This window comes from Tribolium castaneum, chromosome 4, assembly GCF_031307605.1.
Source record: "Tribolium castaneum strain GA2 chromosome 4, icTriCast1.1, whole genome shotgun sequence".
NCBI classification, from domain to species: Eukaryota; Metazoa; Arthropoda; class Insecta; order Coleoptera; family Tenebrionidae; genus Tribolium; species Tribolium castaneum.
Genome location: NC_087397.1, coordinates 9,047,179 through 9,074,817, shown reverse-complemented (window position 1 = coordinate 9,074,817; position 27,639 = coordinate 9,047,179). Strand labels below are relative to the sequence as shown.

The window sequence follows — 27,639 nt, the reverse complement described above, 5'->3', positions numbered from 1 at the left end:
GGTCTCATCCGCTTAAACAAGACATATATCACCAACTTAAAGTGTGATTAGTGTGCGTAATACAAATAAATATTTAATTATAGCTCCCAAACCAAGAATAATCGCGTTTTTCTTAAACTTAATGTTAATTTTACTAAAAATAGCCCTGAAATTATCACCAGCTTCCTCGGTGCTTGCTGGCTTAACAAGGTCATGAAAGCGTTGTTGACGCAACTTTTCCAAAAAATACAGCAGTTTATTTACGTCTTAGATTTTTTGACATTATTTCGACTGGAATCAAAACATCTATAGTCGCCGGAGGATGTGACCCGGAGAGATGACCTCACAAATTAAGTATTAAAATTTACTTGCAGCAGTTTTCTGCTTAGTCTTTCACTCAAATCGTCACAAGATTAAGTGTGAAATTTCATGTCTTATCCAGCCAAAGAATGGTGTAAGTTTATGTTTACTCGAATCTTATCCTTCATGTCCATTTTTAATTCTGTAATAAACATTTATCATAACTAATTTGGTTCATATTTTTTAATTATCGCATTTTGACTGCGGATTTCACCTCACCGCGTGATAGTTTTATCACAATTATGCAAAAAACGTGATAAGAATTTTTTTAATAATTAGTGCAGCTTTAGACAACTTTAATTTATGATACCTACCCGTAGTTAAATTATTTTTGGATTGACTTTCGGTAAAGTTATTTACTAATTTTTAAGACTCTTTCGTCGACAAGTACAACTAAAAAAAGTAGTTGGTGCTAGTTTATAAATTTTAGAATTTTTGAAACCACGAAATTTTTGGTTTATTTTTTAAACATATTGAAAACGGGTTAAAAGAGCAGCAAATTGATTCAAGTCTTCTGGCCTACATTTTACCAAACAGCGTCATGGTTTTAACAAAAAATTATGAAAAAATCCAAGATAAAAATGTGCAATTATTTTTTATTAAAGTTTAACGAAAATTTTGAAAAATTAGATACCTAGATATTGTTGATAATTAAAAAAATTATTGGCCAATACAAAAAAATACTTAATTCTAGTTCAAGACTAGAAACAAATTACACATTTTTGTTTGTTTTTGAAAATATCAGAAAGTGGCTTAAGTGAACAAATTGCTTCAAGTCTTCTTGACTATATCTTCTTTTTTAGACTTTTTTTTAAACCACAAGTTTTTCTTTCCTTTTTGAAAATTTTTTAAACTGTTACCAAATTGCTTCAAGTTTCCTTGACTATATTTTGACTGCAGAAAACTAGAAAAAAGTAGTTGGTTCAAGTTCAAAACTTTTAGACTTATAAAACCACGAAATTTTTGGTTTCATTTTTGGAAATTTTTAAACTAAATAAATAAATATAAATATGCGTATGGTGGTAATGCCATCACCCAAGTGCCAGAGTTTTCAGGTCGCATCTACAGCCTCTGACCTGACCTAACGACCACTAGTAGTGACCGGGACCGACGAAAATTTTGTTAAAATTACTACAGGATCACACAGTTTTAATTTATAATAATTACCTTAGTTTGGCAAAATCTTAAAAATAATTAAAAAAATCATTGTCATCTAAAAAAAAAGTGTTGATCCTAGTACAAAACTTTTTAGAGTTTTTAAGACCATAAATGTTTCTTTCATTTTAAAAAATTTTGGAAACTGAATTAAGAGAACAAATTGCCTCAAGTCTCTTTGACAAAATTTTGAATGCGGGTTTAACCTAATTTTTAGAAAAAATAGTTAGTTTTTTGGTTTACAATTTCTGAAACTATTAAAATCACGAAATTTTTAGTAATTCTGAAACTGGGTTAAACAAGCAGATTGCGGCTGAAGTCATCAGGACTACATTTTGGCTGCGGATTTTACCTCATCGCGTTATAATTTTGTCAAAAAATTATGCAAAAATCCATATAATAAAAATGCGAAATTATTATTTTTTGCAAAAAAATCTTACAAACTACTACAGAATAACATAGTTTTTTATGATAATTACTTTAGTTTCGGAAAAATATTAATGTTCTTCAAATAAAAAAAAAATGTTGGTTCTAGTTCAAAACTTCTAGATGTTTTTGGAACACAAACATCATTTGGAACAATGTTCTTTTTTCGGTTAAGGAAACAGATCGCCCCAAGTCTTCTTGACTACATTTTGAGTGCAAATTTCATCTAGCTTTTAAGCCTCTTTCTTCAACAAGTGCAGCAAGAAAAAACGTTGGTTCTAGTTCATAACTTCTAGAACTTATAAAACCACGAAAAGTTTAGTTTCATTAAAAAAAAAATTAAAACGGGGTTAAAGGAACAAATTGCCTTAAGTCTTCTTGACTACATTTTGACTAAAGATTTTTTATAAATTTTTTAGTCTGGTTTATCAACAAGTGCAACTAAAAAAATAACTTCTTGAGCTTTTAAGACCACGAAATTTTTTGTTTAATTATTAGAACTTAACTGGGTTAAGAGAACAAATTGGCTCCATTTTTCTCATTAATTAATTAATTTCCGTACCATTTACGTAGTTAATCACGTATTTTTAAACCCATATCAAACTCTGATATTGACTCGTTCCTAAACAAACAAGCTTATTTATTTTCCAATGTTACCAATACCGATAAATGAGTAATGTGCCTAAAGTATTGTCTCAGTCATGTCTTTATCACGAAGCGAAATGGACCGCTCTTTCTTACTAATCCAAGAAAGAACTCACCACGGTACGATCATTTAACCCATCGTTGAAATTTCCTCACCACTAACCCAATTTTTACCCACGTAAGTACCAACTATCGGTTTAATTACGATGTAAGTGTTTTAGATTACATCGAAAAAGCCCAAACCGCTGACTTTGAAACCGCCATCCATTACTCAAGTAAGTTATCATTTTGCATTTTCAGCCAATTATTTTTTCGTTCAAGGGTATGGAAAATTCCAGGCCTTGCTCCTTGCTGTTTGTGGGACAATTTACGCAACTTGCGCCATCAGCTCAACGACTTTATCGTTCGTCTTGCCTTCGGCCAAATGTGACTTTAATTTATCATCAGTTGATAAGGGGAAATTATCAGCGATGCCTCTAATCGGTAATTTCAACAAGCAAGCTTGAGACAAAACCCAACTTTCTATGTTCACAGGAATGATTTTCGGGTGCAGTCTTTGGGGCTCAATTGCTGATTCTCAGGGACGTAAAGTCGCAATAATGCTTTCGCTCCTCGTTGATTTTCTCGCAGCTTTGATTTCTTCCTTCGCTCAAACTTTCAGCTTCTTTTTAATTTGTCGGTTCTTCAACGGATTCGGGTAAGGTCTTTCGGGACCAACCACCAAATTCAGTTTAAACCCATTCTCAGTATTATAGGGGCCACTAGTATTATTTTCTCTTATTTGGGCGAATTCGCGTCAAAGAAACACCGAGATGTGATGTTGGGTCGTTTGGAAGTGTTCTGGAACGTTGGAGTGATCCTACTACCAGGTGAGTACCAAAGCAACAACTAGGAGTAGGTTTAGACGATCTAATCGATGTTTGATGCAGAGTAGGTTGCCAGTCTGGCCAAAAAATAATGAGGATTCTTCTTTAGAACAGTCAGTCTGGTCCGAGCTACTTATTGCAGTGTAAAAATCAAAAACTTTTGCACTGTTTTGAAACTTAACCAAGCCGTGATTTACTTGTAGGTGTGGCCTGGGTTCTACTGAACCGAACCACTTTGGACTCATTCATCGACCATGGAAATTTCAGCCCTTGGCGAATTTTTGTTCTGGTCTGCAGTATCCCAAGCTTGATCAGTCTAGTCATGTTGTATTTCCTACCAGAGACACCAAAATTTCTCATTTCGAAAGGGCAATACGAAAAGGCTAAACTCGTTTTCCAGAAGGTTTTCACCTTTAACACTGGATTTCCCTCGTATGCTTATCCAGTAAGTGCATGGTTTAATCTCAAAAACAAATTCCTAACACAGTGAATACAACAAACAGGTCATGACTCTAGAAGGAGAGTACGAAAATAATAATAATTCTGAAGGACTGGGCACTAAAGTGCCACTTAGGGAAAAAATCTGTGTCAAGATTACGTCCATTGTGAGTGAAACGCAAGTGTTGTTCACGCAACCGTATCTGAAATACCTCTCAGTGACTTGTTTTGCGGATTTTGGCTTAATGGCAAGGTGAGTTTTCATAAAACCATGCACAAAAATTATTTTTAAGCGACCACATCAAAAAATATCATTTTTTCCATAGCAGGTGTTTAAACTACTTCTTTATCAACTCTTTTGAGTAGATGAAGTAACACTTTAAGCACGGAAATTGATATTTTATTTAATTATTTATGAATCCAACACATTAATTTAAAAGGTTAGGTAGCACTAACTTTTTTCACTTATACTTATACTTATACTTATACTTATACTTATACTTATACTTATAATGCCATGATAATTGTTAGTAAAAAACTGAAAATGGGTTGGTAGAACAAATCACACTTGAAAATCTGCTATAGAAAAAAATAATTTAGTTTTTTTTAGCCTCACAAAATTATTAGCAAAAAACTGACTTAGATACGCCACTGGTAACAGTAAAAATATTATTATAGTTAAAAATATTATTTTTCCGCTCATGAAACATTAGTTAATATATATTTTTTTAATGTTTAAAGTCAAATATCTTTTGAGTAATCAGTTATTCAACTTGGAACAAACCTTTTTATTTTTTTATCTTCTTAACTGAAGCAAACTAAAATGATAGATCCTTTAAATTTTTAAAGGTCAGGTCAGGTGTGGTCACTGGGACACTGATATGTATGGCACTGAAGGAAAGCCTATTCTTTTCCTTAGATAATTTTTTTTCTTGGTATTCAAACAGCTATTGTGCTTTGGTTACAGTTACTACACTTTGATTATGTGGTTTCCCGAAATTTTCGACCGTTTCAACCAGTTTGAAGTGACTCATCCCAACAGTACTGCAAGTGTTTGTTCCGTGTCCAATGGAAGAGCGGACGCTCTTGAAGTATTTTTCCCTGAACCTTGCAACCCTTCAATAGATAATCGTGTTTTTCTGGACACGATTATTATAGGATTAAGCTGTGTTCCTACGTCAGTATCGCTCAGCTTCTTTATGAAGAAGTTCGGCAAGAAAGCGGTATTAAGTGAGTATTGTTTTGGTTTAGTCACAGTCAAAACATGCAATTCTGTAATTTTCCAAGAACGATAATCATTCTCAACTGGACTTTGTCCAGTCAACAATTATTAAAAAACAATTGTAATCTCTATTCTTACAGTTATTGGATTGGTGATGTCAGGGTTATCAACCCTCTCGCTGAACTGGGTACAAAGTTCAACTGAAACTCTCGTGCTTTCTTGTGTTTTTGAAGCACTGACCAGTATTCTTGAAGCTGTGATTTTTTGCTTTATTGTCGATTTGTTTCCGACAAATCTTAGGTACTTTCCGTTATCACAAAACAATACAAAAATAAAACCACCTTTTAGGGCAATTGCTTTAGCTGTGACTGCATCCTCAGGGAGAATTGGCGCAATTTTTGGAAATGTAGTTTTTGGCTTGTTGATCGATTGGCAATGTTTTGTACCGATTTATCTGTTTGGCTCGCTCCTCATAGGTAAACAATACTATTTTTAACCAATTTTTAACAAATATTTTTCAGCCAGCGGAACGCTTTGCTTGGTCTTACCTCAAACGGACAAATACATGGTAATACAATAAGAAGCCAGTTTTATTTTTTATTTTTTTATTTTTTATTTTATCTTTTATTTATTCATATTTATATTCTGTTTAGTTTTATATAAAAAGTTTTATTAAGTACTGTGACGATTTTTAATGCCCAAACACCTACCTTTATCCCAATCTAAATTACAATTCTTGTAAAAATGTAAAGCTCTTTCCTCGAATCCACAAAATAAGCCTACACGAAAAATGCGCACAAAAAAAAGCCCACACGGAAAAAAGCTCGTACCGAAAAATTCTCATACTCAAAAAAAAACATTCCCTGCAATTGTGCATAGATTCATGAATTTATAAGTATTCTGATAACAATAAAAATATTTTAGAATAAATTTTTGCTGCAATCCTATTCAAGAAAAGAGTAAATAAAGGTAAATAATAATAATAATGATAATAATACCAATAATAATAATAATAATAATAATAATAATAATAATAATAATAATAATAATAATAATAATAATAATAATAATAATAATAATAATAATTACAGTAATAATAAACTCACAGAATTAAATTCACAAAAAAATGCGCCTAGAATAAAAACACAATAAAAAGCCCACAAAAAAGATAGCAATAGAAATGTTTTAGAATACATTTTTACATCAATCCTAATCAAGAAAAAATATATAAAGATAATAAAAAAGTAACCGTGCAATTTTTTTTTAGATAAAGATTTATATATTTTTTTTAAGTTTTTTTGATTAATGCGAGCTTTTATCTTTGTTGTGAGCTTTTTTTATCTGGGCTTTTTTCTGATCACTCTAAAGACCCACTTTTACCTTATTCTACATTATAATTTTTGAAAAAATATAAACAGTTTTTTTTTTCAATTCTTAAACCCCTTTTTGACAACTACGTGTCACTGTGGGTGAGTTTGAGTCAAAACCTCTGTCAAATGTCCACAAATGACCCATCTGGTAGCAACACCCCTACAACCGAATTTGCCACTTTTGAAATGGCAATTTCGGCCACAAAATTCGGAAAATTTCACTTGTGCCTCTTCCTCCTCCTTCTTCCTGGATCTTGGACAAGCACTTTTGAAGTGACTTCAATGTCGTATGTATTTCCAGCCGCTGAATGCGATCTAAATCTTACAATTCATGACAAAGGGCATCTAAACGGAGGCGCCTATTGCGGTAAGAGTTAACATCACTTAAAAAAAATTAAATTAAGGTTTCAGGAATGATAGTGGGTGCGTTATTGTGGGGTTTTCTGTCGGATACTTTAGGCAGAAAGCATGTTTTGGTTCTAACATATTTGGTGGATTCGGTCATGGTCGTAATAAGTGGGTTTTCGCAAAGTTTGGCCATGCTTTTGTCGGTTAAGTTTTTGGGAGGGTTTTTGTACGTAATTACAGCCATTTCCCATATTTTTTGGCTAAATTTAAAATTTTCAGCGCGAGTGGAACATACACTGGTTTCACAACCTATATTTTGGAATTTTATCCCACAAAGTACCGATCAAAAGTACAAATGCTGCGAGGGATTGTTGTAAGTTTGGGAACTGTGGTTTTGCCAATTCTTGGATGGATTATCATGCCGCTAGACATAGAACTCGATCACCGCAACGTTTTTGGTTTGATTAACCCAATTTTTGCAATTCGTAACTGAAAAATTAGTTTTTCATTCATGGAATATTTTTCTGTTTGCTTGTGCGCTTCCGTCGTTTATAAGTGGGGTGATATTTATTTTCATGCCTGAAAGTCCGAAATTTCTGATGACTGTTGGTCGCAATAAAGCTGCGCTTGTGATTTTTCAAAGAATATACAGTCTTAATACTGGTAAAACCAAAGAAGAATTTCCAGTAAGATCAAAATTTGTTGGCCTTTTTCACATAATAGATGTGTTACTTAATTTAGATTAAAAGTTTAGTCGAAGAAACGATGGAAGGAAATGAAGAAAGGAAACACGGTGGTTTTGTCACAGCTAACAGGACCAAAAAGCAAGCTTTAAGAGAGGGTTTTCAACAAGTGAAACCAGTGTGTCACCCTCCCCACCTCAAATATTTAATTCTAGTCTGTACAATTCAGTTTTTAAACATGTTTAGCATGCAGTCTATTCGTCTTTGGTTGCCTCAAATTTTTCAGTCGATTAGTGACTACAAACGACAAAACAATGGCACTACTGCAAGTCTTTGTACGACGTTGAAGTTGATAAATCCACCACAATCAACAAAGTGCCAATTTGTAAAGTTCTATCCTTTCAGGCATCAAAAATTAACGATTGGTTTTAGAACGTTTCCTCATCGGTTTATTTTAACACAATGATAATTGCCAGTGTTTCAATCACAAACTACATATTTGTGGTATTATTGATTAATAAACTAGGCAAGAAAGTTTTAATATGTAAGTAAGGGTGACCAGAAATAAGCTCACACAAAAAATGCGCACAGGAAAAAAGCCCACAAAAAAAACACACAGAGAGAAGCCCTCTATAAGCTGTATTTAATGGAAATAGGTATTGTTTTCCCTCTAGTTCTCATTCATTAGTAAACTGTTTATTTAATTCTTCTCTACTTTAATTTTCCGTCAATTCGCTAAAACGACTTTATTTTAGGGCATCTTTTTCAAATTCACGATCAGTACTTACGTTGAAGTTGTAATAGCGTACCGTTACATTTTTTGTTTAAGGATTACTCAAAAAATAAATTATAAATGCTACATTTTTGTTCAGGATTTTACATACAGAGTAAATTTTTGAGTTAAGGTTTTTATGCTTCAGATCATATTTTTTTATTTTATTTAGCGGAATAGACAGCTCTTGCAATACTAAACAAATACTTGTTGAAAAAATCAGCAATTAATATATTATGATGTAGAAAAAACTTGCAATAATTGATCGCAATATAATTTGATCAACAATAAAAATAAATTATTTTTGGAATGGTTTCCTAGGAAATTATTCCCAGTGTTGGAACATCTAGAGTTCCTATATTGGGAGAGTTGGGACACTGAATGTCAATTTTCGAAATTTTGTTTCATATACGTCCGCTGGAATGTGTAAAAAACAAATTGAGATAGAAATCAGTGATGTTACACTTGAAATTTGGTCAAAAGTCAAATAGATTTGTCAAAAAATGTTTCCATTTTTCGTCGACTAACTGCGTTTAGAAATGGTTTAGACTGGCAGTCGTCGTCAATTCACTGTTTTTTTTTTATATGAACTCCAAATTTTAAAAGAGATTTCTTTGTAAGTACAAAAATTTTACGTCTAAACACTTCATCATAAACATTTGTTCCTTAACTTTAAGAAATGGTAATCAGCGATGAAGAGAGAGAGAAATTGAACCCTTCCTGCCAAGTTTTACGTTAATTATTAACAAGCATTTGGAAAAGTGGATTGTCTAAATAATGTTATGTACAAAATCTATGAGATTTTGGGAATTTGTCTATGCATTTATAAAATACGTAGGTACTTGAACCCAAAATTGGTTCTAATTTTTAGGAAAGTTGAACCTGTCGCTGCTTGGCCTCCTTTAGCATCTACGTGAACTTTAGATTCTGTTTCAAATTATAAAGTTATTGGGAATTCACGATTTTGTTACGTTTTTCACACGAGAACACCTTCAATATCATTTTTTAGAAAATTTAAAAAGACAACAGGGAATAAGAAGGGTTCTTGATGACCAATTTTTTGGGACAAGATGTTTAACTAAAAATTGTGACTAAAAGAAAAAGCATTTTTAGCATTGAAGTATGTTTTAAGTTATGTATTTAATATTAAAATAAATATCGAAAAATTTCAGAAATGTAAACATTAATATTCGTAGGTATTCAATTATTTTCTTTTTTTAAATAGTAATCCCAAAATTTCTACGTTTTCTACGTCCCTGGTTAAATTTGACGTAAAATTATGTCATTTTATGCATTTGACAAAAATTATAACCTTGAAATTATTTTCGACATAAACCTCTGACATAAGTTACTAACAAAAATTTTAATAAAAAAGGATAGAAATATATACCTTATCCACATAATACAAAATTGGCTCGGTTTGACGTTCAGTGTCCCAACTCTCCCAATAAAGGAACTCTAGGAACATCTACAAATTGTAATTTTTTAAAACATTTTAAATTTTTTGGATACAAAATACTGCTAAAGTCTGATATTACATTTAAAAATAATTATTAATTGTTTTATTAAGAAACTATTACTTAGTGTAAAACTTAAAAACATTAAAAAATAATGAAAACTGAAGAAGTTAACACAATAATTTTGTAGCCACAGATTTTTTAAAATATGAGTTTAGGAGTTTTTTCAAGATTTTTTCCGTGATCTATATGTGCTTCTCAGCAACGTACTACTGAGTTGGTGCGCCGGTTTTTGAGCAATCTGTATACACATCTACTTTTAAATAGTGATAGTATAAATTATCTAGACTCTGCTAAAAATATCATTATTGGAACAGTGGGTGGTAATAATAAAAGTAAGCATAAACTTACGATTTTTTTAAGCAATTCCTTAAATATCTATTAATAAAAATAAAGATAAGAATTTAAGTACTATAAAGTTTTATCCTCGGTAGTATAGTGGTCAAGTCAGGTCAGTTTTATTAATTTTGATAAGCATAAGGTATGGTGCTTGTTTCTGTATTAATAAAGATAAAGATAAGATTACAAAATTAAGCAAACGCTTCTAAAAAATATAAGTTTGTTGAAAGCTTGATTTATAAAATTGCAGAGACGACTGGAAGGCAGAAAAGGAGCCGTTTAGCAGAAGCCTGTATACGCATAGAACTTAAACTTGTATTTTTTATATAATTTATAATAATTTGTTTTTTAAAATAACATAAAAATAAAAAACCCACATCCTCAAAAATTTACGCAAGACCTTTCGTTTAATCCGTTTCCACATAAAGTCTAAATAGATGAAGATCTAACAAGTAGCGGTAACCATTTTTTAATTTTCCGTATTAAAGTAAACTCTTTTTGGTTTCCTCCTGTTGAATTAGAAACTCCTACAAAGTTTACTGCATTGAGAATTTTTAAATAGTAAGATTATTCTTTGTTTACCTTGCATAATATCCAACAAGTATTTTTCGGAGGCGTTTGGCTTTATTTTTTTATTGCCATTAATTTTTTTTCTGTTTTCTTTTTTATTGTGGTCTTTAAATTGTTAATATTTTTTATCCGCTTATGTTTATCAATTAATTTTAATTTTCACAATTGCTTATTTTAATGGAAGGCACTTAATATTTTGAATTTCATTATTTGCAAGAACATTAGAATAACAATTTACCAAATCAGTGCCCAGGTACAATAAGTTAATGACAAATGCCTATCAATATAGATTTAATAATCTTTACATAGAAAAGCCGTTATCAATTTTCCAAAATTTTAAATTTTTAAGTAAAACTTCTGGCTTTGCCAGAAAAAAAACGGTTACACTTTTGACCACACTTATTTACTCAAAAATTGTTTCTAAAACATTTGTATGGATAATAATTATAAATTTATAAATCTATCTACGACTGCAGAAAATGTTTTTTTCCAGTAAATTAATTTTTCTGTGAGCATTTTTCATGTGGGCTTTTTTCTGTGGGCTTTCTACTGGTGTATGGGCTTATTTCATAGTTCCGTTTAATATGACAATTCTAGTTGGTTCGTGCCTTTTGGGCGGAATTTGTGCCTCATCCCTTTATTTTGCTCAAACTACAACTGCAGTGTTAATTTTAGCATCACTTTTTATATCAATGGGAGGCATTTCCCTCAACGCTGTCACTGCTGTGACTGCCGATTTGTTTCCAACAACTTTGAGGTTTCGTATTTTTGGTAACCACACATTTTTATAACAATATTTTAGATCGGTTACTATTTCCTTTACTATGGTCTCAGGACGGTTGGCTGCAACGCTCGGTAATGTCATATTCCCATTTCTACTCAAAGCTGGTTGCGCTCCACCATTTTTCGTTGTTGGATCTTTAATTATTGGTACAAATAATTAAACTAGTTGAACGAATTAACTCATTTTTGTAGTTGGTTCAGGACTGAGCATTTTGCTGCCCAACACCGAACTAAAAGCACTGCAGTAATTATTTATTTGTGTATTTAATAGTAAGTGAATAAAACGCTTGATACGTTGAAGAAAATTCCATTCCTGCAATAATTTCGTCGCCTTTCGTCATATCACACAAATTAGTTTTGTTTAAACGCTCAAATGCGTCACTGTTGTGACTTACACATTCTAAGTATGTCAAAAGAGACAACATAAATTACAACTATGTAAAGTATGGATTACGCGTCTTAAAAAATCTATTGTTGCACGTTCCATTCGCATGTATTACAATTATTTAAATAATCCGTATTTGAATGTTACAATTGTTTTCGCTTATTATACAGTAATCGTGAACAAATGGCACCGAAACCTTTCAAAAACTTTTTAGCCAAGAATCAAGTGTACAACATTTCCAGCAGTGTTGAAGGAAATAGAACGAAGCGGCAAACTTCACAGAGAGGTAAAATTGTTAACTTTCATAGAATTATCTGGTGTTCACCCAACTGCTAATTGTAGAAGTGTACGATGCTGATTTTGAGACAGCCATATCAGCGACAAAATTTGGGAAATTCAATATTTTTCTCTTCCTGCTGTCGATTCCTGCCGGATGGACGTCGATGTTTGAAACCACAACGATGTCTTACGTCTTTCCTGCTGCTCACTGTGATTTAGACTTGTCTCTGACCGACAGAGGGTCTTTAAATGCCATCACATTCGTAGGCAATAATCCACAAATTTAATTTAATTTTTGCAAAGTGTAATAATGACTTGTAGGGATGGTGTCAAGTGGGTTTGTTTGGGGCTTTCTCTGCGACACCCTTGGGCGAAAGAAACTGATGGTGGTCGGCTATTTACTAGACGCTTGTTTTGTAATACTCTCCTCTTTCTCACAAAATTTTACTTTGCTCCTCATTTTCAAATTTTTTGGGGGCTTTATGTAAGTTGGAACGTCCACAATTTGAAAGCTGACAGATTCAATTTTAGTAAACGTTTTTACTAGAATTAATGGTCCCTTCGCAGCACTGACTGCTTATTTATCGGAATTTCACTGTTCCAAGTACCGATCAAGGGTCCAACTAGTTCGAGGGATGATAGTCAGTGGTGGATCACTAACTTTACCTATGTTGGCATGGGCCATTTTGCCCCAACACATTGACTTAAATATTTACAACAACAAAATAGGTAATGTCTGCAATTATTGTACAGTCACGTAATGAAAATGACGCTCTTATAAGCAAACGCCAACTATGTGGAATAATGAAATTATTCGACGATTTTTAGGCTTTATCCCAATTTTTGCGAAATAATTACCTTGCTGATAAAACGTAAAAATTTTGTCGTATTTCAGCTTATTTTTCACAAAAATTTTTTCAAAAAAAAACACGAAATTTTGTGAAACTGGCAAAGTAACATCAGTTTTTCAGTTTTATTTTTTTGCAATTTCGAAATTTCAATATTTCGAAACGATACGACAATTTGAAAATTGTTTCGTTTATTGTCAACCATTTCCAACAAAAAAGCCTCATTCATTTCAACAGATGATAAACAGAATGTCAAATTCCTCTCAAAACTATAGTTTACATAAAAGCTAGTTTTTTTTAGTGACTATACGTTTAATTTAAAATTTGATTTAAAAATTATTTTTAGTGTTACATTCATGGAACATTTTTCTCCTGGTGTGTGCCATACCTTCGCTGATTAGTGGAATCATTTTCATGTTTTTGCCAGAAAGTCCGAAATTTTTAATGACTGTTGGACGCAACGACGAAGCTTTGGAGGTTTTTAGAAAGGTTTACAGTTTCAATACTGGGAAAAGTAGTAACGATTTTCCGGTAAATTAATGTCTTGACAAGTGTACTCGTAATTGTCTTGCTCTGCTAGATCAAAAGATTGATAGACGAAACTAAAACCGAAAATAACGGTAATGAACATGGGGGTCACATTACTGCCAACAGGACTAAAAGTCAAGCACTAAGAGAGGGTTTCCAACAAATTAAACCCTTATGTTACCCTCCTCACTTGAAACATATAATTCTAGTGTGTTTAATACAGTCGTTGTTTATGTTAAGGTACGTTATTTCATGTTTAATTTAATTAAAAAAAATTAAATTTCCAACAGTGTTAATACGTTAAGGCTGTGGTTACCTCAAATATTTCAATCAATCAGCGACTATAAATATTACAATAACGGAACTACGAGTAGTCTTTGTAACATGTTACAAGTCCTAACTCCAAAAGAATCAAATACCACATGTCATGTCGTAAGTAATATATACCGGAAAATTTATTAGAAGATTTTACAGAGGTGTAATTTTAGAACTTCTCTCCTACAGTTTACATGAATACCATGATAATTGCAGCAGTGTCAATTTGTGGGTACTTTGTTGCCGGCACTTTCATAAACAAATTGGGCAAGAAATTGCTTTTAGGTAAATTTGTTTTCAAATCTTTTAGTTGCGAAACTTATTCAGTGTTTTAGGCACGTTTTCAGTTGCAAGTGGACTTTGTGTGATTTCCATCTATTTCTCACAAAACACTGCCACAGTAGTGACCCTCTCATCACTGTTTTTATCACTAGGAGGAATTTGTGGAAACGTTCTCATAACCATTGTTATTGACTTATTCCCAACATCGCTGAGGTAAAAGTAAAAAAAATTAACACTCCATTTATAAGATTTTGGCAGGACTGTAACAATATCGCTGGTGATGATGTTAGGGCGCTCTGCTTCAATGGTTGGCAATTTAATTTTTCCGATTTTGTTGACTTTAGGTTGTGCACCGCCCTTTTTATCTATTGGGTCGGTTGTAATCGGTAAATTTCTATATAATTAATTATGAATAAGCAACCATTTTTTTCAGGATGTTCTCTACTCACTGTGCTTTTGCCAAATACGGATCTGAAAGCTCTGAAATAAATACGAGTAAATGTATGTGATGTGATAATTTTTATTATTTAATAAATTCTAAAAAAATATTTTATTCACTTCATCCCCTACACAATAATAATCATAACTAATTAGTCCGATAGTTTCATCGAAAGTATGTACAGTCGTACAAAGTGAAAATGACGCCTCAATAAACCAGTCCCGGCTGTGGATGTTTAAAAATTATAATAGTTTGACAAATCTAACATAAACTGATTCAAATCTAATTTATTCTAATGTCAAACCTAAAAAACACGTTTCAGTTTTTACTAAATAAACGTAAATAAGTCGGAACTATTCAATAACAATAAGGTCTAAATAACTGCATTTAAAGTAACTTTTCGATCTATTTTTATCAAAATTTTGTAAAATGATGCACCTCCGGTTAAATAACATGTCCAAAAGAAGCTAAAACAAAATAAACTTTAATAAAATTTGTGATTTTTCAATTTCTTCTAAAGAAATAACAGGCAAATTCTGAAATTGAGACCAAAAACGTGCTTAAATGCACAAAGAATGCAGGATATTATTTTCAACCAAAATTTATTGTTGTAAAATGTTCTTGTACAATAAATGGAAGCTAGTTGGAATAATCTACTTGCAGCAAAATTAAAAAAAATAGATTTTATCTCGCTGACGTGTTTAAAAAATCGAAAAACGTAAAATTCAAACAATACTAGCCTATCTTTGGTGAAACATCGGTTTGATTTTTACAAAATTTTTTTCCTTACTGGCTGTAAACTGTATCAAAACAACCGCAAAAAAAATGTTTTCTTCGGCTTAATTTAATGATTTTTCAGACCTTTTCTGACAAGAAACTAAGAATATATTATAAAGTCTACTTGCTTGTTCGCTCCTTTGAAAAATATAAAAATAACATATTTTCAGTTTTTCGGCTTATTTTTAAAGAAACTTTGTTGAAAAATAAGCTAAATGGAATAAAACGAATCAAATAAAACTCTGTCATGATCTTGCAAAATAAAGTTTAAACGCACTAAATTGCGGCTTAGATCTGAATAACTGCATTTAAAAAAAAGTATTTTTAGGTAAAGTATCGTTTTTTTATCTTCAGCAAGTGTATTAAATATTAGTTAAATAGTTTGGTTAAACAGTTTAGCTAGTTTAAAAAAAGAAAACAAGTATTTGCTATCGTACTTGGCGTCAAAGACATCCTTGAAAACACACACCTGCATTTAGAACAAATAAGTAAAAAATAAATACACCAATAATAAGATATTAAAATAATGAAACGAAAGCAGTACCAAATCTCAGAAACTTAAAATTGTAAAAAATAAAAGTAAGATATGAAATATATGACTAAAAAACGTCTATAAAGAGTTCAGACCTGGTTTAACAATTTGACTGTTAACTCCTTTTAAAAAATGTGATAACACTCCATTGCTGCATGTTTGGGAAACAATTTAATTTTAGCAGAAAAAATTATGCATTGTTCTAAATCATCCATCATAAAAAGGCAAGTGCATATTGCATAGAATTATTATCCTAGGTTGTAAGCCATAAACGTACGAACGTTATGTTTTCATTGCCACAATTAAATACAGCGAATTAATTACAAATCTTGTTGATTGTTACCTTTCACGTATCGTAATCATATTCTGTGACCAAGCAAGCAATTTCGATAACAGTAGCACTGTTTAAACGAAGCTATAAAAATTCAACGACCTGCATTTTGAAGGTAAGTATCAAAAACAAGCATTGCTTCAATATTTTTATTTTTGTAAAAACCGCTAAACTAATTTTTATTTCGATTAACGATAGACAAATAATTGTGATATTGAAACTTATCGCATTTTTCAAATTGGTATCAGTCTATTGCCACAATTTATTTTACAAACCTTGCTGAAATGCTACACCTTTCATTTTTCAATAATATTATTCGCAGCAACTTTGCTTTGAGATTATCCATAATCATTGTTCTAAATCACGTGAATAACCCATATAACAAAATGATGTTTTGTTTTATTTATCAGTGCCATCAATTACTGTCCACAGGTGTGTCACAATGTCTGGAAACATTTTCACAGTTACAACAAACACCAAAATGACAGGTACTCAATTTTCACGCTTTCAAATAAACTGAAATTTTTTTAACAGTTCCAGCCGATTTTGAAACCGCTATTACAGCAACCGGTTTCGGCAAATTTAATTTTTTATTTCTTTTGCTAATCCTTGCGTCAGGATGGGCTGCAACTTTGGAAAGTAGCACAATGGCTTATGTTTTTCCAGCAGCACAGTGTGACCTTGATTTGAGTCTTGAAGATAAAGGATTATTGAATGCTATTACATACTCTGGTAAGCAATTGATTAGATTAGACTAGGAAATTTCTGATAAAATCTTAAGGAATGATTTCAAGTGCTGTTATTTGGGGATTCCTCTTTGATACCCTTGGACGCAGAAAACTTCTAATGATTGGGTTTTTCCTGGACTTTATTTGCGTAGTCATAAGTTCCTTATCCCAAAACAAAGAAGTGTTGATAGCATCGAAATTCTTTGGTGGCTTTATGTAAATAGAAACTTGCGTAAACCATTAATAACGATTTTTTGGTTTCAGTATGAATGGCCCTTATGCCGCTCTATCAACTTATGTTTCTGAATTTCACTCAAATAATTATAGAGGACGAATGCAATTAATGATAGCAATGAGTTTTTGTTGCGGAGGCATCGTCTTACCCCTTCTAGCTTGGGGTATTTTGCCACAAGAATTAAATTTGCAAATATCCAACACATTTAGTAAGAAAAAACTAAATGAATCAATCATAAAATTTGTACCACTTGTCTGCAGCTATTTACTCATGGAACATTTTACTGTTCTTATGCAGTATTCCATCGCTTGTAAGTGCGATTATATTTGTTTTCGTCCCCGAAAGCCCAAAATTTCTGATGACTATTGGCGAAAACGAAAAAGCTTTGAAAATATTCCAGAAAATTTATGCGAAAAACAGCGGACAACCACCAAAGACATTTCCAGTTAAATGCCACAAACTAGGTGTTTTTTTATTAAATATTGTTTTAGATTACGGAGTTGGTAGATGAAGTTAGTCTCAAGAAAAAAGACCCGAACGAACACGGAGGACAAGTTACTGCTAAACGAAGTCAGTCGCAAGCTTTGCAGGAAGGGTGGCAACAAGTCAAACCATTATTTTTTCCTCCTCACTTAAAAAACATAATTTTGGTTTGTCTGATTCAAACTCTGTTCACAATGACGTAAATCATAACCGAAAACATGTCGTATTTATCGTAAAAATTATTTTTACAGTGTTAATACAATGAGGCTTTGGTTACCACAAATATTTCAAGCTTTGAATGATTACCAGTATTATTACAACGTGTCGTCTGCTGATCTTTGCGAAAGTTTAGAAATGATCAAAAGTTCAAATGTTACAAGTGATGAATGCCAAGTCGTACGTTTTTCGAAAAAAACACACAAAAATATTAACTCTCTTACTTCAGAATTCGGACAATTCTTCAGTTTACATAAACGCTCTAATTGTAGCAGTTGTTACCCTCGTGGGTGATTTAGGTGCAAGCTCTCTTATCAATAAAGTTGGGAAGAAAACACTTCTATGTAAATTTCCCAAAACGTGTTAATTTAATTAAAAAAAATTTAGTCGTTTTAGGAATATTAGCTGGAGGATTTGAAATCACAATGTATTTCTCCATGAATACAGCGTTCGCAGTTGCGTTTTCATCACTGTTTGCTACTTTTACACACATTGCAGCCAATGTTTGTATTGTAGTCATTATTAATTTATTCCCAACGACTTTAAGGTAGAGAAAATAATAAACAATCAGTTTCACAAATTTCAATTTTAGGACAATGTCATTAGCTTTAGCTTTAATGTGCGGCAGGATTGGATCAATGGTTGGAAATTTAGTATTTCCTTTACTCATTCGGACAGGTTGTGGGCCACCTTTTTTTACAATTGCCGCGCTAGTTTTTGGTAAAAATGGCCATAAATTAAAATTGTTTTAATTTTTTATTTCAGCTTGTGCTTTTTTGTCCCTGCTACTACCAAACACCGATTCCAAGGCGTTGGAGTAAACTTTTTAAAGATTTTGAATGTTGTGTACAAATTTTGTAAATACTAGATATTATTACTGTTACGAAAAATAAACTTATTATAAGTTTAAGTTTTATTATTTAACACCGTTCCAAATAAATTAGAAAAGTAAAATTGCACAAAACGAGTAACGGTTTTGAAATTTCTCGTACATTTTATCTGGAAATTACCTTCTTATTCATGAATTTTTTTCCTGATATGTCCTATCCATTGATGAATTCATGTGTTTACCAAAAAGTTCAGTATCTCTCAAATCACTGTTGGTTATTCTCATTGGACATAAAAAGCATCGCGAAAAGAATAAACGAAAAAAAAAGAAGAAACCAAAAATTTGAAGAGAGCAGACAAAAAAAAAATCGTAACAAAACTGGTAAAACTGTTAATAGAAATTGCTTAAACCCAAACACGAACAGACCAATAAGTAACTTCAAGAAAAATCGAAGATACAAAATCATCAAAACACGAAAGTACAAGAAACGAATTACGAAAATGAGGAAAAAAGAAAAATGAACGAGAAGAAAACAGAAAATGAATCCGCATAAGTGAATTTAGTTAGTATGCTATCAAAGTTATAACTTCTAAGCTAGAAAATATGTAGGTGTGGTATAATTGTGCACTAGATAAAATATAAAAATACGACTAATATCAAAAGAACATTAATAAATTTTAAATAACCAAAGAATTCAAACCTTTTCAGGGTAACAAAACTAATTTTTCAAAAAATATGATAACGCTCCATTTCTGTTTACGAAACAATTTAGATCTGGGAGAAAAAATGCATTGTTCTAAATCATCCGTCATAAAAAGACAAGTGCAGAGAATTAGTTTTTAACTTATAAACAACTTTATTTATGCTCATTTAACAATCAGAAATTGTAAATTTTGTTGATTATTTGTTACCTATCATCAAGCAAGCACTTGAAATAATAGTAGCATTGAATGAAACAAACTATTAAAATTATAAACCTGCATTTTGAAGGTATGTACTTATAATAAAGATATACAGGGTACGTCAGAAATAATAAGTGTGTTATTTTTATAACAAAATAAAACTCATTAAGTACAACAACTTTTCTATATAAAATTGAGCAAAATTCTTATTAATTATTTTTACTGTTTTCCTCTTTTCTTTTGTGCAAACGAGCCTGTCAGCTCGTTTACAGCAACAATGTTCATTGTTGTTTTAAAATGATTAAATTGTCTGTTTTCACCACAACGAAAACAGTTCGGAACTATTATTTTTGTGTGATATTGTGATATTGAAACTTTTTTCAGGTGATATCAGTTATTACTACAATTTATTAACCTTGGAGAAAGGCTACACCTTTCAATAATATTATTTGTTCCAACTTTATTAACGTTTAACTGTACTCTGAGATTATCCATAAGAATTAAATCGGCATCACATGAATACAACACATAGCAAAATAATAATTTATTTTATTTATACGTGCCATTAATTATTATTATCGACAGGTGTATCATTATGTCTGGAAACATTTTCACCGTCACAACAACCACCAAAACGACAGGTACTCAATTATATTGTTTCCAAACAAAAACTTTGATTTTTTTCAGTTCCAGCCGATTTTGAAACCGCTATTACCGCAACCGATTTCGGAAAATTTAACTTTTACTTTGTTTTGCTAATCCTTGTTTCAGGATGGGCTTGCGGCTTTGAAAGCAGCACAATGGCTTATATTCTTCCGGTAGCGCAGTGTGATCTTGATTTGAGTCTTGAAGACAAAGGTTTATTGAATGCGATTACATATTCGGGTAAATTATTGATTAGACTCAACTAGTAAATATCTGAGACAATATTAAGGAATGATTTCAAGTGCTGTTATTTGGGGATTTCTCTTTGATACCCTTGGACGCAGAAAACTCCTAATGATCGGGTTTTCCTTGGACTTTATCTGCGTAGTCATAAGTTCCTTATCCCAAAACAAAGAAGTGTTGCTAGCGTCGAATTTTTTTGGTGGTTTTATGTAAAACAAAAACTTGAGTAAACCAATGATAAAGATTTTTGGTTTCAGCATAAATGGCCCATATGCCGCACTATCAACTTATGTTTCTGAATTTCATTCAAATAAATACAGAGGACGGATGCAGTTAATGATAGCTGTGAGTTTTTCTTGCGGAGGCATCGTCTTACCCCTTCTGGCTTGGGGTATTTTACCACAAGAATTAAATTTGAAAATATCCGACACATTTAGTAAGAAAAAAAAGAAAAAAATGAATCATACATTTTTACCATTTGTACCATAGCTATTTACTCGTGGAACATTTTACTTTTCTTGTATAGTATTCCATCGCTTGTAAGTGCGATTATATTTGTTTTCGTCCCAGAAAGCCCAAAATTTCTGATGACTGTCGGCGAAAACGAAAAAGCTTTGAAAATATTCCAGAAAATTTATTCAATAAACAGCGGACAACCACCAAAGACATTTCCAGTTAAATGCCACAAACTAGGAATTTTTTACATTAAATATTTTTTTTAGATTACAGAGTTGGTAGATGAAGTTAGTCTCAAGAAAAAAGACCCGAACGAACACGGAGGACAAGTTACTGCTAAACGAAGTCAGTCGCAAGCTTTGCAGGAAGGGTGGCAACAAATCAAACCATTATTTTTTCCTCCTCACTTAAAAAACATAATTTTTGTTTGTCTGATTCAAACTCTGTTCACAATGACGTAAATCATAACCAAAAACGTGTCGTATTTCTCGCCAAAATTACTTTTACAGCGTTAACACGATGAGACTTTGGTTACCACAAATATTCCAAGCTTTGAATGATTACCAATATTATTACAACGTGTCGTCTGCTGATCTTTGCGAAAGTTTAGAAATGATCAAAAGTTCAAATGTTACAAGTGATGAATGCCAAGTCGTACGTTTTTTGAAAAAAAAAATGCACAAAAGTATTAACTGTCTTACTTCAGAATTCGGACAATTCCTCAGTTTACACAAACGGTTTAATTGTAGCAGTTGTTACCCTTGTAGGTGATTTTAGTGCAAGCTTTTTTATCAATAAAGTTGGGAAAAAAACACTTCTCTGTACGTTTCCCGAAATGATAAGTTAATTTAATTTAAAAAAAAATCAGTCGTTTTAGGAATATTAGCTGGAGGATTTGAAATCACCATTTATTTCTCCATGAATACAGCGTTCGCAGTTGCGTTTTCATCACTGTTTGCTACTTTTACACACATCGCAGCCAATGTTTGTATTGTAGTCATTATTAATTTATTCCCAACGACTTTAAGGTAGAGAAAATAATAAACAATCAGTTTCACAAATTTCTATTTTAGGACAATGTCACTAGCTTTAGCTCTAATGTGTGCTAGAATTGGTTCAATGACTGGAAATCTAATATTTCCCTTACTCATTCGGACAGGTTGTGGGCCACCTTTTTTCACAATAGCAGCGCTAGTTTTTGGTAAAAATGGCAATAAATTTAAACTGTTTTAAATTTTGATTTCAGCTTGTGCTTTTTTGTCCCTGTTACTACCAAACACCGACTCCAAGGCGCTGGAATAAACTTTGGAATGATGTTTCAATTTTATTGTGTAAAAATTTTGTAAATACCATTCCTGTTATAAAAAGTAAAAGAAAGTTTTCTACGTTTAATTTTTATTAAATAATATCGTTCCACAAAGTAGGTAATGTTTTCAGAATTTTTTCGTACATTTTATTTGAAAATTAAATTGAAATTATTCATGATTTTTTTTTTCTTATAGTATGTCCTATTATGCATTGATAACTTTATAGTTTTACCAAATAAAAGTCCAATATCTCTAATGTCTTTTGGTTATTAGACACAAATTATTTATAGATTTGTACAAAAAACACCAATAAAAAGAAGAAATCAAAAGTTTTAAGAGAGTAGACAACAAAAAGAAAAAATAATGGTCTAACTGGCAGAACTGTTTTTAAAGATCTAGATCACATAAATTCCCTAATTTTTCAACAGAAGAATGAATAATATTCTCCAAAACACGAAAGTATAAGAAGCAATAAATTAGGAAGCAGTGAAAAAAAGAAAAATAGAGGAAAAGAATTTTAGTTGCAAATGCAAACCAAAACGAAAACCAAAAATAAAAACCAATTTGAATTTCAACGTTGTGAAAAAAATATGAGCTTTTAAGGGATAAACACACAAATGGCATTATGTGCTAACTAAAGACACTCAGTAAAAATTCTAACTTCAAAGCTAAATAAACATGTAGATATCGTATATTTTTTCATATACACTTAAAACAATACTAAAACATATCAAAAAAAGATTAGCAAATCTTCAATAAAAAAAACATAACCAAAAGATTCAGACTGCTGGAAAGATTTATTTTGCATTAAAGTTACTTATAATACATATTATTTAACGTAGTGTGCTAACAATATTTTCAGTACCATATAGGTAGAAGAGTTGAATGATATTTAAAACATTTTTTAAAAAGTATTAATTTAAAATTCCCTTTAAATTCCCAATAAAGAAATAATTAAATACACAGTATTTTTATATTTTATACTTAAGCAACAAATAAAGATTATATTATTATTTATTATATATTATATATATATTATAATTTTCATCTGCGATTTTGTTTCTCCACCCTTTTTTCGTGATATATAGTAGTTTTTTAACAATTATATAAATGAGAACAAAATCCCATTCACCAACTGCAAGCTAGTTGGAAGCAAAAATTTTAATTCCTAAAAATGACGTTGGCATCGACGCAAAATAGTAAATAACTTCTGGTTTAATCGTTCTAAGTTAAAACAAATTTAAGAAATTAGATTATGTACATATTTACACTATTCACTATTGCCAATCCCTCGGTAAATAGTGTTTAGCTCCACAAATCATTCATTTTTTTAACAAATTCTAGAGTAGAGAAAAATAAATATAAATCATATGCTTGGTCTTCATAAATATTTCAAAAACTCACTCCTTATCTCCGAAAGGTATTTGCACCATTTTGCACACCATTCGGCACAAGTGTTGCAAGTGATAGTAGTCATAATTAGGTATTTAACAGAATTCATTAATAATGAAGCATCATTGTTTGAATATTAACTAAAACAATGAGATTAACATTAATTAAAAAAACTGTATTGTTTAAATTTAAAGTTTAGATAAGAACAAACACCTGAATGAATATAATGGAAGCATAATCGGTCATGTATTCATTAAAAATCTGTCGTCACAATGAAAGAAAAACATAGCACGGCCAAAAATATCTACGTAGTTCCCATAGATGACGAAACTAAAGCAAAAGCTACAGGTGAGCAAACCGTACACTAATTTTTTTAATAACTGTGTGTACTTCAGAACCGGCTGATTTTGAAACGGCAATTTCGGCCACTGGCTTCGGATACTACAATTTATTTCTGATCCTTATCTCAATTCCTGCAGGATGGTCTTCTATCTTTGAAACGACCACAATGTCGTATGTATTTGCAGCCGCACAGTGTGACCTTGACTTGAGTTTAGATGATAAAGGAATGTTAAACGCAATTACTTACTTAGGCACGTAACAATTAACATAACTAATAGATAACGACTGATCTTCAGGAATGATTTCGAGTGCCTTGGTTTGGGGATTTCTTTATGACACTTTAGGGAGGAAAAGACTGTTGATGGTTGGCTTCTTCCTAGACACTGTTTTTGTCTTCATCAGCGGTTTCTCCCAAAGCAAAACAATTCTAATGATTTGTAAATTTTTTGGCGGCTTTATGTAAGTTAAAAACTCTAAAATGCGTTTGTTTCAAACAACATTTGCAGAATAAACGGCCCGTTTGCTGCTCTAACAGCCTATATTTCTGAGTTCCATTGTTCCAAATATAGAGCAAGAATGCAGCTAGTACTTGGAACTATTTTTAGTTGTGGGAGCGTTACTTTACCTGTCTTGGCCTGGGCTGTCTTGCCCCAAAATTACTACTTTTCACTTTTTAACAAAACACTTGGTAACACGAGTCTAAAAACTGGACTTGAACTTAAACCACCATTACAGAATTTCATTCCTGGAACATTTATCTTTTCATTTGTGGCTTTCCCGCCCTGTTCAGTACCGTAATATTTATTTTCATGCCCGAAAGTCCGAAATTTCTGATGACGGTGGGCCAAAACGACAAGGCACTCAAAGTGTTTCAAAAAATCTACAGTGTAAATAGCAGGAATCCACCTGAAACCTATCCAGTGAGTCACAATAATAAAAAAAAATTGTGGTAACACATAATTCCAGATTAGGCAACTAGTTGACGAAATTGAAGTTAAGAAAAACAGTCAAAGTAAGCACACAACTCACGTGACAGCCAACAGGAACAAGATACAAGCTCTCAGAGAAGGGTGGCAACAACTAAAACCCTTATTTTTCCCGCCACATTTAGCAAACATTATCCTTGTGTGTCTCCTCCAAACTTTATTTACAATGAGTTTGAACACTTTGCGGCTTTGGTTGCCGCAAATTTTTCAAGCCATCAATGACTACAAGTATTATCACAACGATTCTAGTGCCGATCTTTGCAAAATGCTGGACATGATCCAGCCAGCCAGTACTTTAGGCGAATGCGTTGTTGTAAGTAACCAAGTTGGAAAAAACTCGAAATAGGGAAAGTTTGCAGAACCTCAACAATTCCTCAGTTTATATCAACACAATAATTATTTCGTCTGTGAGTGCTAGTAGCTACATCTTCGCCGGCTATTTCATCAACATCCTCGGAAAGAAAAAACTGATGAGTAGGAAGGAAACACTGAATTGAATTTCTCACACAAGGTTTAGGTGTTTTAGGTGTTTTGGGAGGATCGTGTGCTTTTTCAATCTACTTTTCCACGAACACAGCAATGACGGTGGCTTTTGCTTCAATTTTTATCGCATCGTCAAGTGTGGCAACTAATGTAGTTCTAGCCGTTTGCATAGACTTGTTTCCGACTACTTTAAGGTAGAATTGTTAACAACGATTATTAAATGTTGAAGACTGTTTTAGAACAATGACACTATCGTTATCAATGATGTTGGCTCGAAGTGGGGCAATGATTGGGAATTTGGTCTTCCCCTTGTTACTCCAAACAGGATGTGCTCCTCCGTTCTTCACAATCGGTTCTCTAATTTTTGGTAGGTTTATCGATATCACAAGTGGGATTGTAATGTTGAAATTTTTGGTTTAGTATGTGCTTTCATCGCAATGCTGCTACCAAACACTGACCTAAAGGCCTTGGAGTAATCTTAAAGACTGTGAAACTGTGAAAGACTTTTTTATTAATACAAAATACAGTAAGATGGAAAAAAAAATAATCTTTTTTTTATTACAAAAGCCCCCTGAACCCCCTAAAATTATTTTCTAGTGTACAGGGTGTTGTCCTGACTTGACCTGACCTGACCTGACCTAAGGACCATAAGATTCTAACTGGCTTTTTTGTTTTCTTGATTGCCTGAAAAGTTTTTCATAAAATACAACAAGCTTTATCTATCAATCTATAAACAAACAATGCGTTTTACACCAAATACTAATATTTTTCAAGTTAATCGTTCAACAATTCAGAAAAAATAGCAAACTCTTAACTCAGACTTATGGTTTTAAAAATACTTCTACATCAATAAGAGCTACATAGTTCCAACAAACTTAAAAAGTGTGTGAATAAAACATTAATAAACTATGAGACTTAAAGACTGGAAACGTAAAAAATTAAGAAGTTTGTTAAAAGTTGAATAACTTTTAAAAGTTGAATAACTTGAAAAAGTTAAATGAAAGACCCAATTTTTTGTTTTTGCCTCTCAAAAATCATTAAATTGTCTATATAAAAACACAACACATAAATTTTATATGTTCAAGTTAATAACCAAAAGATATAATGATTTATGACCTAATTTTGTGAAAGAATCTTGCGAAACAGTTGACTTTTTGCTGAAAATGTTGTAAAATGTTTGAGTTTGAAAACAAACTAATTGCGAGAATCAATCTTTATCAAAAACAGATTGATCCAAAATTTATACAAGATTTTTGAACCCAAATGTAATAGAAAATTTGAAATTTTCTTAAAAAGCAACGAAATCCACCTGGATTGGCCGACCTTTACTAAATTATCAAACGAAAGCTTTTTGCTCAATTTTGAACGCCCTATGATTGGTCCGTTTTAAAGTTGAGACCACCCATAGCCAATGACAAACGCAGCAATCGTCTTGCAAATTTTTATGTAACAGATAAATAAGTAGGAGGAGATTTTTATATTTTTTTGGTCAATTACTCATTTCTGGGTCAAATGAGACACCCAGTGAACCGATTTTAGAACCAGTCTTACTTATTCAACGGGATTTCGCCTTAGATGCAAATAAAATGAACAATTTTGCTTAATTTTTAAAATAGTTTGATTTTTTTAAATAACAACACACTTTTTTAATTTATTAAACAAAAACTAAGAATCCTAGAAAAGTAAGACTTTCACACAACTAATTAAAATCTACCTTGTAGTTTGGAAAAATAAATAAATACATTCATAATAATTAAAATAAATAAAAAGGCGAGCACTACAATTTTTTATTCCAAAATCAAGGTTGATACAAAAATTAAAAAATAATTTAATATAGAATTAAAATATGTTTATTTTCAAAAATTAAAAGTAAAAATCTGACAAAAAAAACGCTGAGGAACTAAAAACACAAAAAATTAAAAAAAATATTGAAAATTGAAACTGAAATTCTGAAGAACTAAGCGACTGAAAAACTGGGAAATTAATAAACTATAGAACTGAAAAAAAGAAACACTAATAAATTGAAACAATAGATCCGAAAAAAAACAATACACTAATAGACTGAAAAACAAACAAACTTAAAAACCAAAATACAAAAAACTAAAACACTGTTGAATTGATTTCTGTAGATCTAAGTGACTGAAAGAGAAAAATTAAAAAACTATGTAAATTAAGAACATTAATAATAAAAAATAGTAAAACC

At 31.7% G+C, this 27,639-nt stretch overlaps 6 protein-coding genes across 14 annotated transcripts; all 6 read left to right on the top strand.

Annotated features, from left to right (window-relative positions):
- Positions 1-307: 307 nt before the first annotated feature.
- On the top strand, positions 308-5,771 carry LOC662246 (synaptic vesicle glycoprotein 2B). Of its 4 annotated transcripts, none has more exons than XM_008203123.3 (11): positions 308-433; positions 2,779-2,840; positions 2,887-3,048; positions 3,100-3,262; positions 3,313-3,434; positions 3,635-3,876; positions 3,935-4,122; positions 4,837-5,099; positions 5,232-5,391; positions 5,440-5,567; positions 5,613-5,771. In XM_008203123.3, the coding sequence occupies exons 1-11, from the start codon at positions 429-431 to the stop codon at positions 5,669-5,671; spliced, it is 1,554 nt and encodes a 517-aa protein (XP_008201345.1). In that variant the 5' UTR covers positions 308-428; the 3' UTR covers positions 5,672-5,771. The 4 variants fall into 4 exon arrangements, with proteins under 4 accessions (XP_008201345.1, XP_008201344.1, XP_015840863.1 ...); XM_008203122.3 differs by having other exon boundaries at positions 316-433; positions 2,787-2,840; XM_015985377.2 differs by lacking the exon at positions 308-433 and adding an exon at positions 2,496-2,685.
- Positions 5,772-6,520: 749 nt separating this feature from the next.
- LOC107399262 (synaptic vesicle glycoprotein 2B-like) lies at positions 6,521-11,862 on the top strand. Of its 3 annotated transcripts, XM_015985347.2 has the most exons (10): positions 6,657-6,748; positions 6,802-6,828; positions 6,873-7,035; positions 7,089-7,267; positions 7,311-7,495; positions 7,551-7,877; positions 7,925-8,036; positions 11,288-11,447; positions 11,493-11,620; positions 11,666-11,862. In XM_015985347.2, the coding sequence occupies exons 3-10, from the start codon at positions 6,875-6,877 to the stop codon at positions 11,719-11,721; spliced, it is 1,308 nt and encodes a 435-aa protein (XP_015840833.1). In that variant the 5' UTR covers positions 6,657-6,748; positions 6,802-6,828; positions 6,873-6,874; the 3' UTR covers positions 11,722-11,862. The 3 variants fall into 3 exon arrangements, with proteins under 3 accessions (XP_015840831.1, XP_015840830.1, XP_015840833.1); XM_015985345.2 differs by having other exon boundaries at positions 6,521-6,828; positions 11,675-11,862; XM_015985344.2 differs by having other exon boundaries at positions 6,522-6,828.
- A 35-nt stretch (positions 11,863-11,897) lies between these two features.
- Positions 11,898-14,658, top strand: LOC100142577 (synaptic vesicle glycoprotein 2B-like). Of its 2 annotated transcripts, XM_015985338.2 has the most exons (11): positions 11,898-12,144; positions 12,201-12,404; positions 12,459-12,621; positions 12,685-12,866; positions 13,332-13,516; positions 13,566-13,753; positions 13,804-13,945; positions 14,002-14,113; positions 14,164-14,323; positions 14,369-14,496; positions 14,544-14,658. In XM_015985338.2, the coding sequence occupies exons 1-11, from the start codon at positions 12,042-12,044 to the stop codon at positions 14,597-14,599; spliced, it is 1,623 nt and encodes a 540-aa protein (XP_015840824.1). In that variant the 5' UTR covers positions 11,898-12,041; the 3' UTR covers positions 14,600-14,658. The 2 variants fall into 2 exon arrangements, with proteins under 2 accessions (XP_015840824.1, XP_008201347.2); XM_008203125.3 differs by lacking the exon at positions 11,898-12,144 and having other exon boundaries at positions 12,261-12,400.
- Positions 14,659-16,113: 1,455 nt separating this feature from the next.
- On the top strand, positions 16,114-18,761 carry LOC100142372 (synaptic vesicle glycoprotein 2C-like). Of its 2 annotated transcripts, none has more exons than XM_008203041.3 (12): positions 16,114-16,304; positions 16,622-16,677; positions 16,724-16,921; positions 16,971-17,133; positions 17,182-17,360; positions 17,413-17,597; positions 17,644-17,834; positions 17,887-18,031; positions 18,081-18,195; positions 18,239-18,398; positions 18,444-18,571; positions 18,617-18,761. In XM_008203041.3, exons 2-12 carry the CDS (start codon positions 16,632-16,634, stop codon positions 18,670-18,672), a joined length of 1,566 nt encoding a protein of 521 aa, XP_008201263.1. In that variant the 5' UTR covers positions 16,114-16,304; positions 16,622-16,631; the 3' UTR covers positions 18,673-18,761. The 2 variants fall into 2 exon arrangements, with proteins under 2 accessions (XP_008201263.1, XP_064212215.1); XM_064356145.1 differs by having other exon boundaries at positions 16,600-16,677.
- Positions 18,762-19,541: 780 nt separating this feature from the next.
- LOC100142173 (synaptic vesicle glycoprotein 2C-like) lies at positions 19,542-22,311 on the top strand. Of its 2 annotated transcripts, none has more exons than XM_015985342.2 (12): positions 19,542-19,670; positions 20,168-20,223; positions 20,270-20,467; positions 20,517-20,679; positions 20,728-20,906; positions 20,960-21,144; positions 21,193-21,383; positions 21,436-21,580; positions 21,633-21,747; positions 21,795-21,954; positions 22,000-22,127; positions 22,173-22,311. In XM_015985342.2, the coding sequence occupies exons 2-12, from the start codon at positions 20,178-20,180 to the stop codon at positions 22,226-22,228; spliced, it is 1,566 nt and encodes a 521-aa protein (XP_015840828.1). In that variant the 5' UTR covers positions 19,542-19,670; positions 20,168-20,177; the 3' UTR covers positions 22,229-22,311. The 2 variants fall into 2 exon arrangements, with proteins under 2 accessions (XP_015840828.1, XP_015840826.1); XM_015985340.2 differs by having other exon boundaries at positions 19,545-19,670; positions 19,967-20,223.
- A 1,447-nt stretch (positions 22,312-23,758) lies between these two features.
- LOC107399261 (synaptic vesicle glycoprotein 2C-like) lies at positions 23,759-25,913 on the top strand. The gene is made up of 10 exons (XM_015985339.2): positions 23,759-23,973; positions 24,021-24,218; positions 24,264-24,426; positions 24,474-24,655; positions 24,703-24,887; positions 24,934-25,266; positions 25,313-25,427; positions 25,471-25,630; positions 25,676-25,803; positions 25,857-25,913. The coding sequence occupies exons 1-10, from the start codon at positions 23,898-23,900 to the stop codon at positions 25,910-25,912; spliced, it is 1,596 nt and encodes a 531-aa protein (XP_015840825.1). The 5' UTR covers positions 23,759-23,897; the 3' UTR covers position 25,913.
- Positions 25,914-27,639: the final 1,726 nt, after the last annotated feature.

Bases quoted from the DNA above. Each gene is read 5' to 3' on its own strand.
- LOC662246 (XM_015985377.2), top strand. From the start codon at position 2,597: ATGTGCCTAAAGTATTGTCTCAGTCATGTCTTTATCACGAAGCGAAAT. The intron at 3,049-3,099 runs GTAATTTCAACA...CTATGTTCACAG, and splicing joins ATCAGCGATGCCTCTAATCG to GAATGATTTTCGGGTGCAGT. The intron at 3,263-3,312 runs GTAAGGTCTTTC...ACCCATTCTCAG, and splicing joins CGGTTCTTCAACGGATTCGG to TATTATAGGGGCCACTAGTA.
- LOC107399262 (XM_015985344.2), top strand. From the start codon at position 6,588: ATGTCCACAAATGACCCATCTGGTAGCAACACCCCTACAACCGAATTT. The intron at 7,268-7,310 runs GTTTGATTAACC...CTGAAAAATTAG, and splicing joins CGATCACCGCAACGTTTTTG to TTTTTCATTCATGGAATATT. The intron at 11,621-11,665 runs GTACAAATAATT...TCATTTTTGTAG, and splicing joins TGTTGGATCTTTAATTATTG to TTGGTTCAGGACTGAGCATT.
- LOC100142577 (XM_015985338.2), top strand. From the start codon at position 12,042: ATGGCACCGAAACCTTTCAAAAACTTTTTAGCCAAGAATCAAGTGTAC. The intron at 12,145-12,200 runs GTAAAATTGTTA...TGCTAATTGTAG, and splicing joins GCGGCAAACTTCACAGAGAG to AAGTGTACGATGCTGATTTT. The intron at 12,405-12,458 runs GCAATAATCCAC...AATGACTTGTAG, and splicing joins AAATGCCATCACATTCGTAG to GGATGGTGTCAAGTGGGTTT.
- LOC100142372 (XM_008203041.3), top strand. From the start codon at position 16,632: ATGTCTGGAAACATTTTCACAGTTACAACAAACACCAAAATGACAG. The intron at 18,196-18,238 runs GTAAATTTCCCA...AAAAAAATTTAG, and splicing joins TGGGAAGAAAACACTTCTAT to TCGTTTTAGGAATATTAGCT. The intron at 18,399-18,443 runs GTAGAGAAAATA...TTTCAATTTTAG, and splicing joins TTATTCCCAACGACTTTAAG to GACAATGTCATTAGCTTTAG.
- LOC100142173 (XM_015985342.2), top strand. From the start codon at position 20,178: ATGTCTGGAAACATTTTCACCGTCACAACAACCACCAAAACGACAG. The intron at 21,145-21,192 runs GTTAAATGCCAC...TATTTTTTTTAG, and splicing joins AACCACCAAAGACATTTCCA to ATTACAGAGTTGGTAGATGA. The intron at 22,128-22,172 runs GTAAAAATGGCA...TTTTGATTTCAG, and splicing joins AATAGCAGCGCTAGTTTTTG to CTTGTGCTTTTTTGTCCCTG.
- LOC107399261 (XM_015985339.2), top strand. From the start codon at position 23,898: ATGAAAGAAAAACATAGCACGGCCAAAAATATCTACGTAGTTCCCATA. The intron at 24,888-24,933 runs GTGAGTCACAAT...ACATAATTCCAG, and splicing joins ATCCACCTGAAACCTATCCA to ATTAGGCAACTAGTTGACGA. The intron at 25,428-25,470 runs GTAGGAAGGAAA...CACAAGGTTTAG, and splicing joins CGGAAAGAAAAAACTGATGA to GTGTTTTAGGTGTTTTGGGA.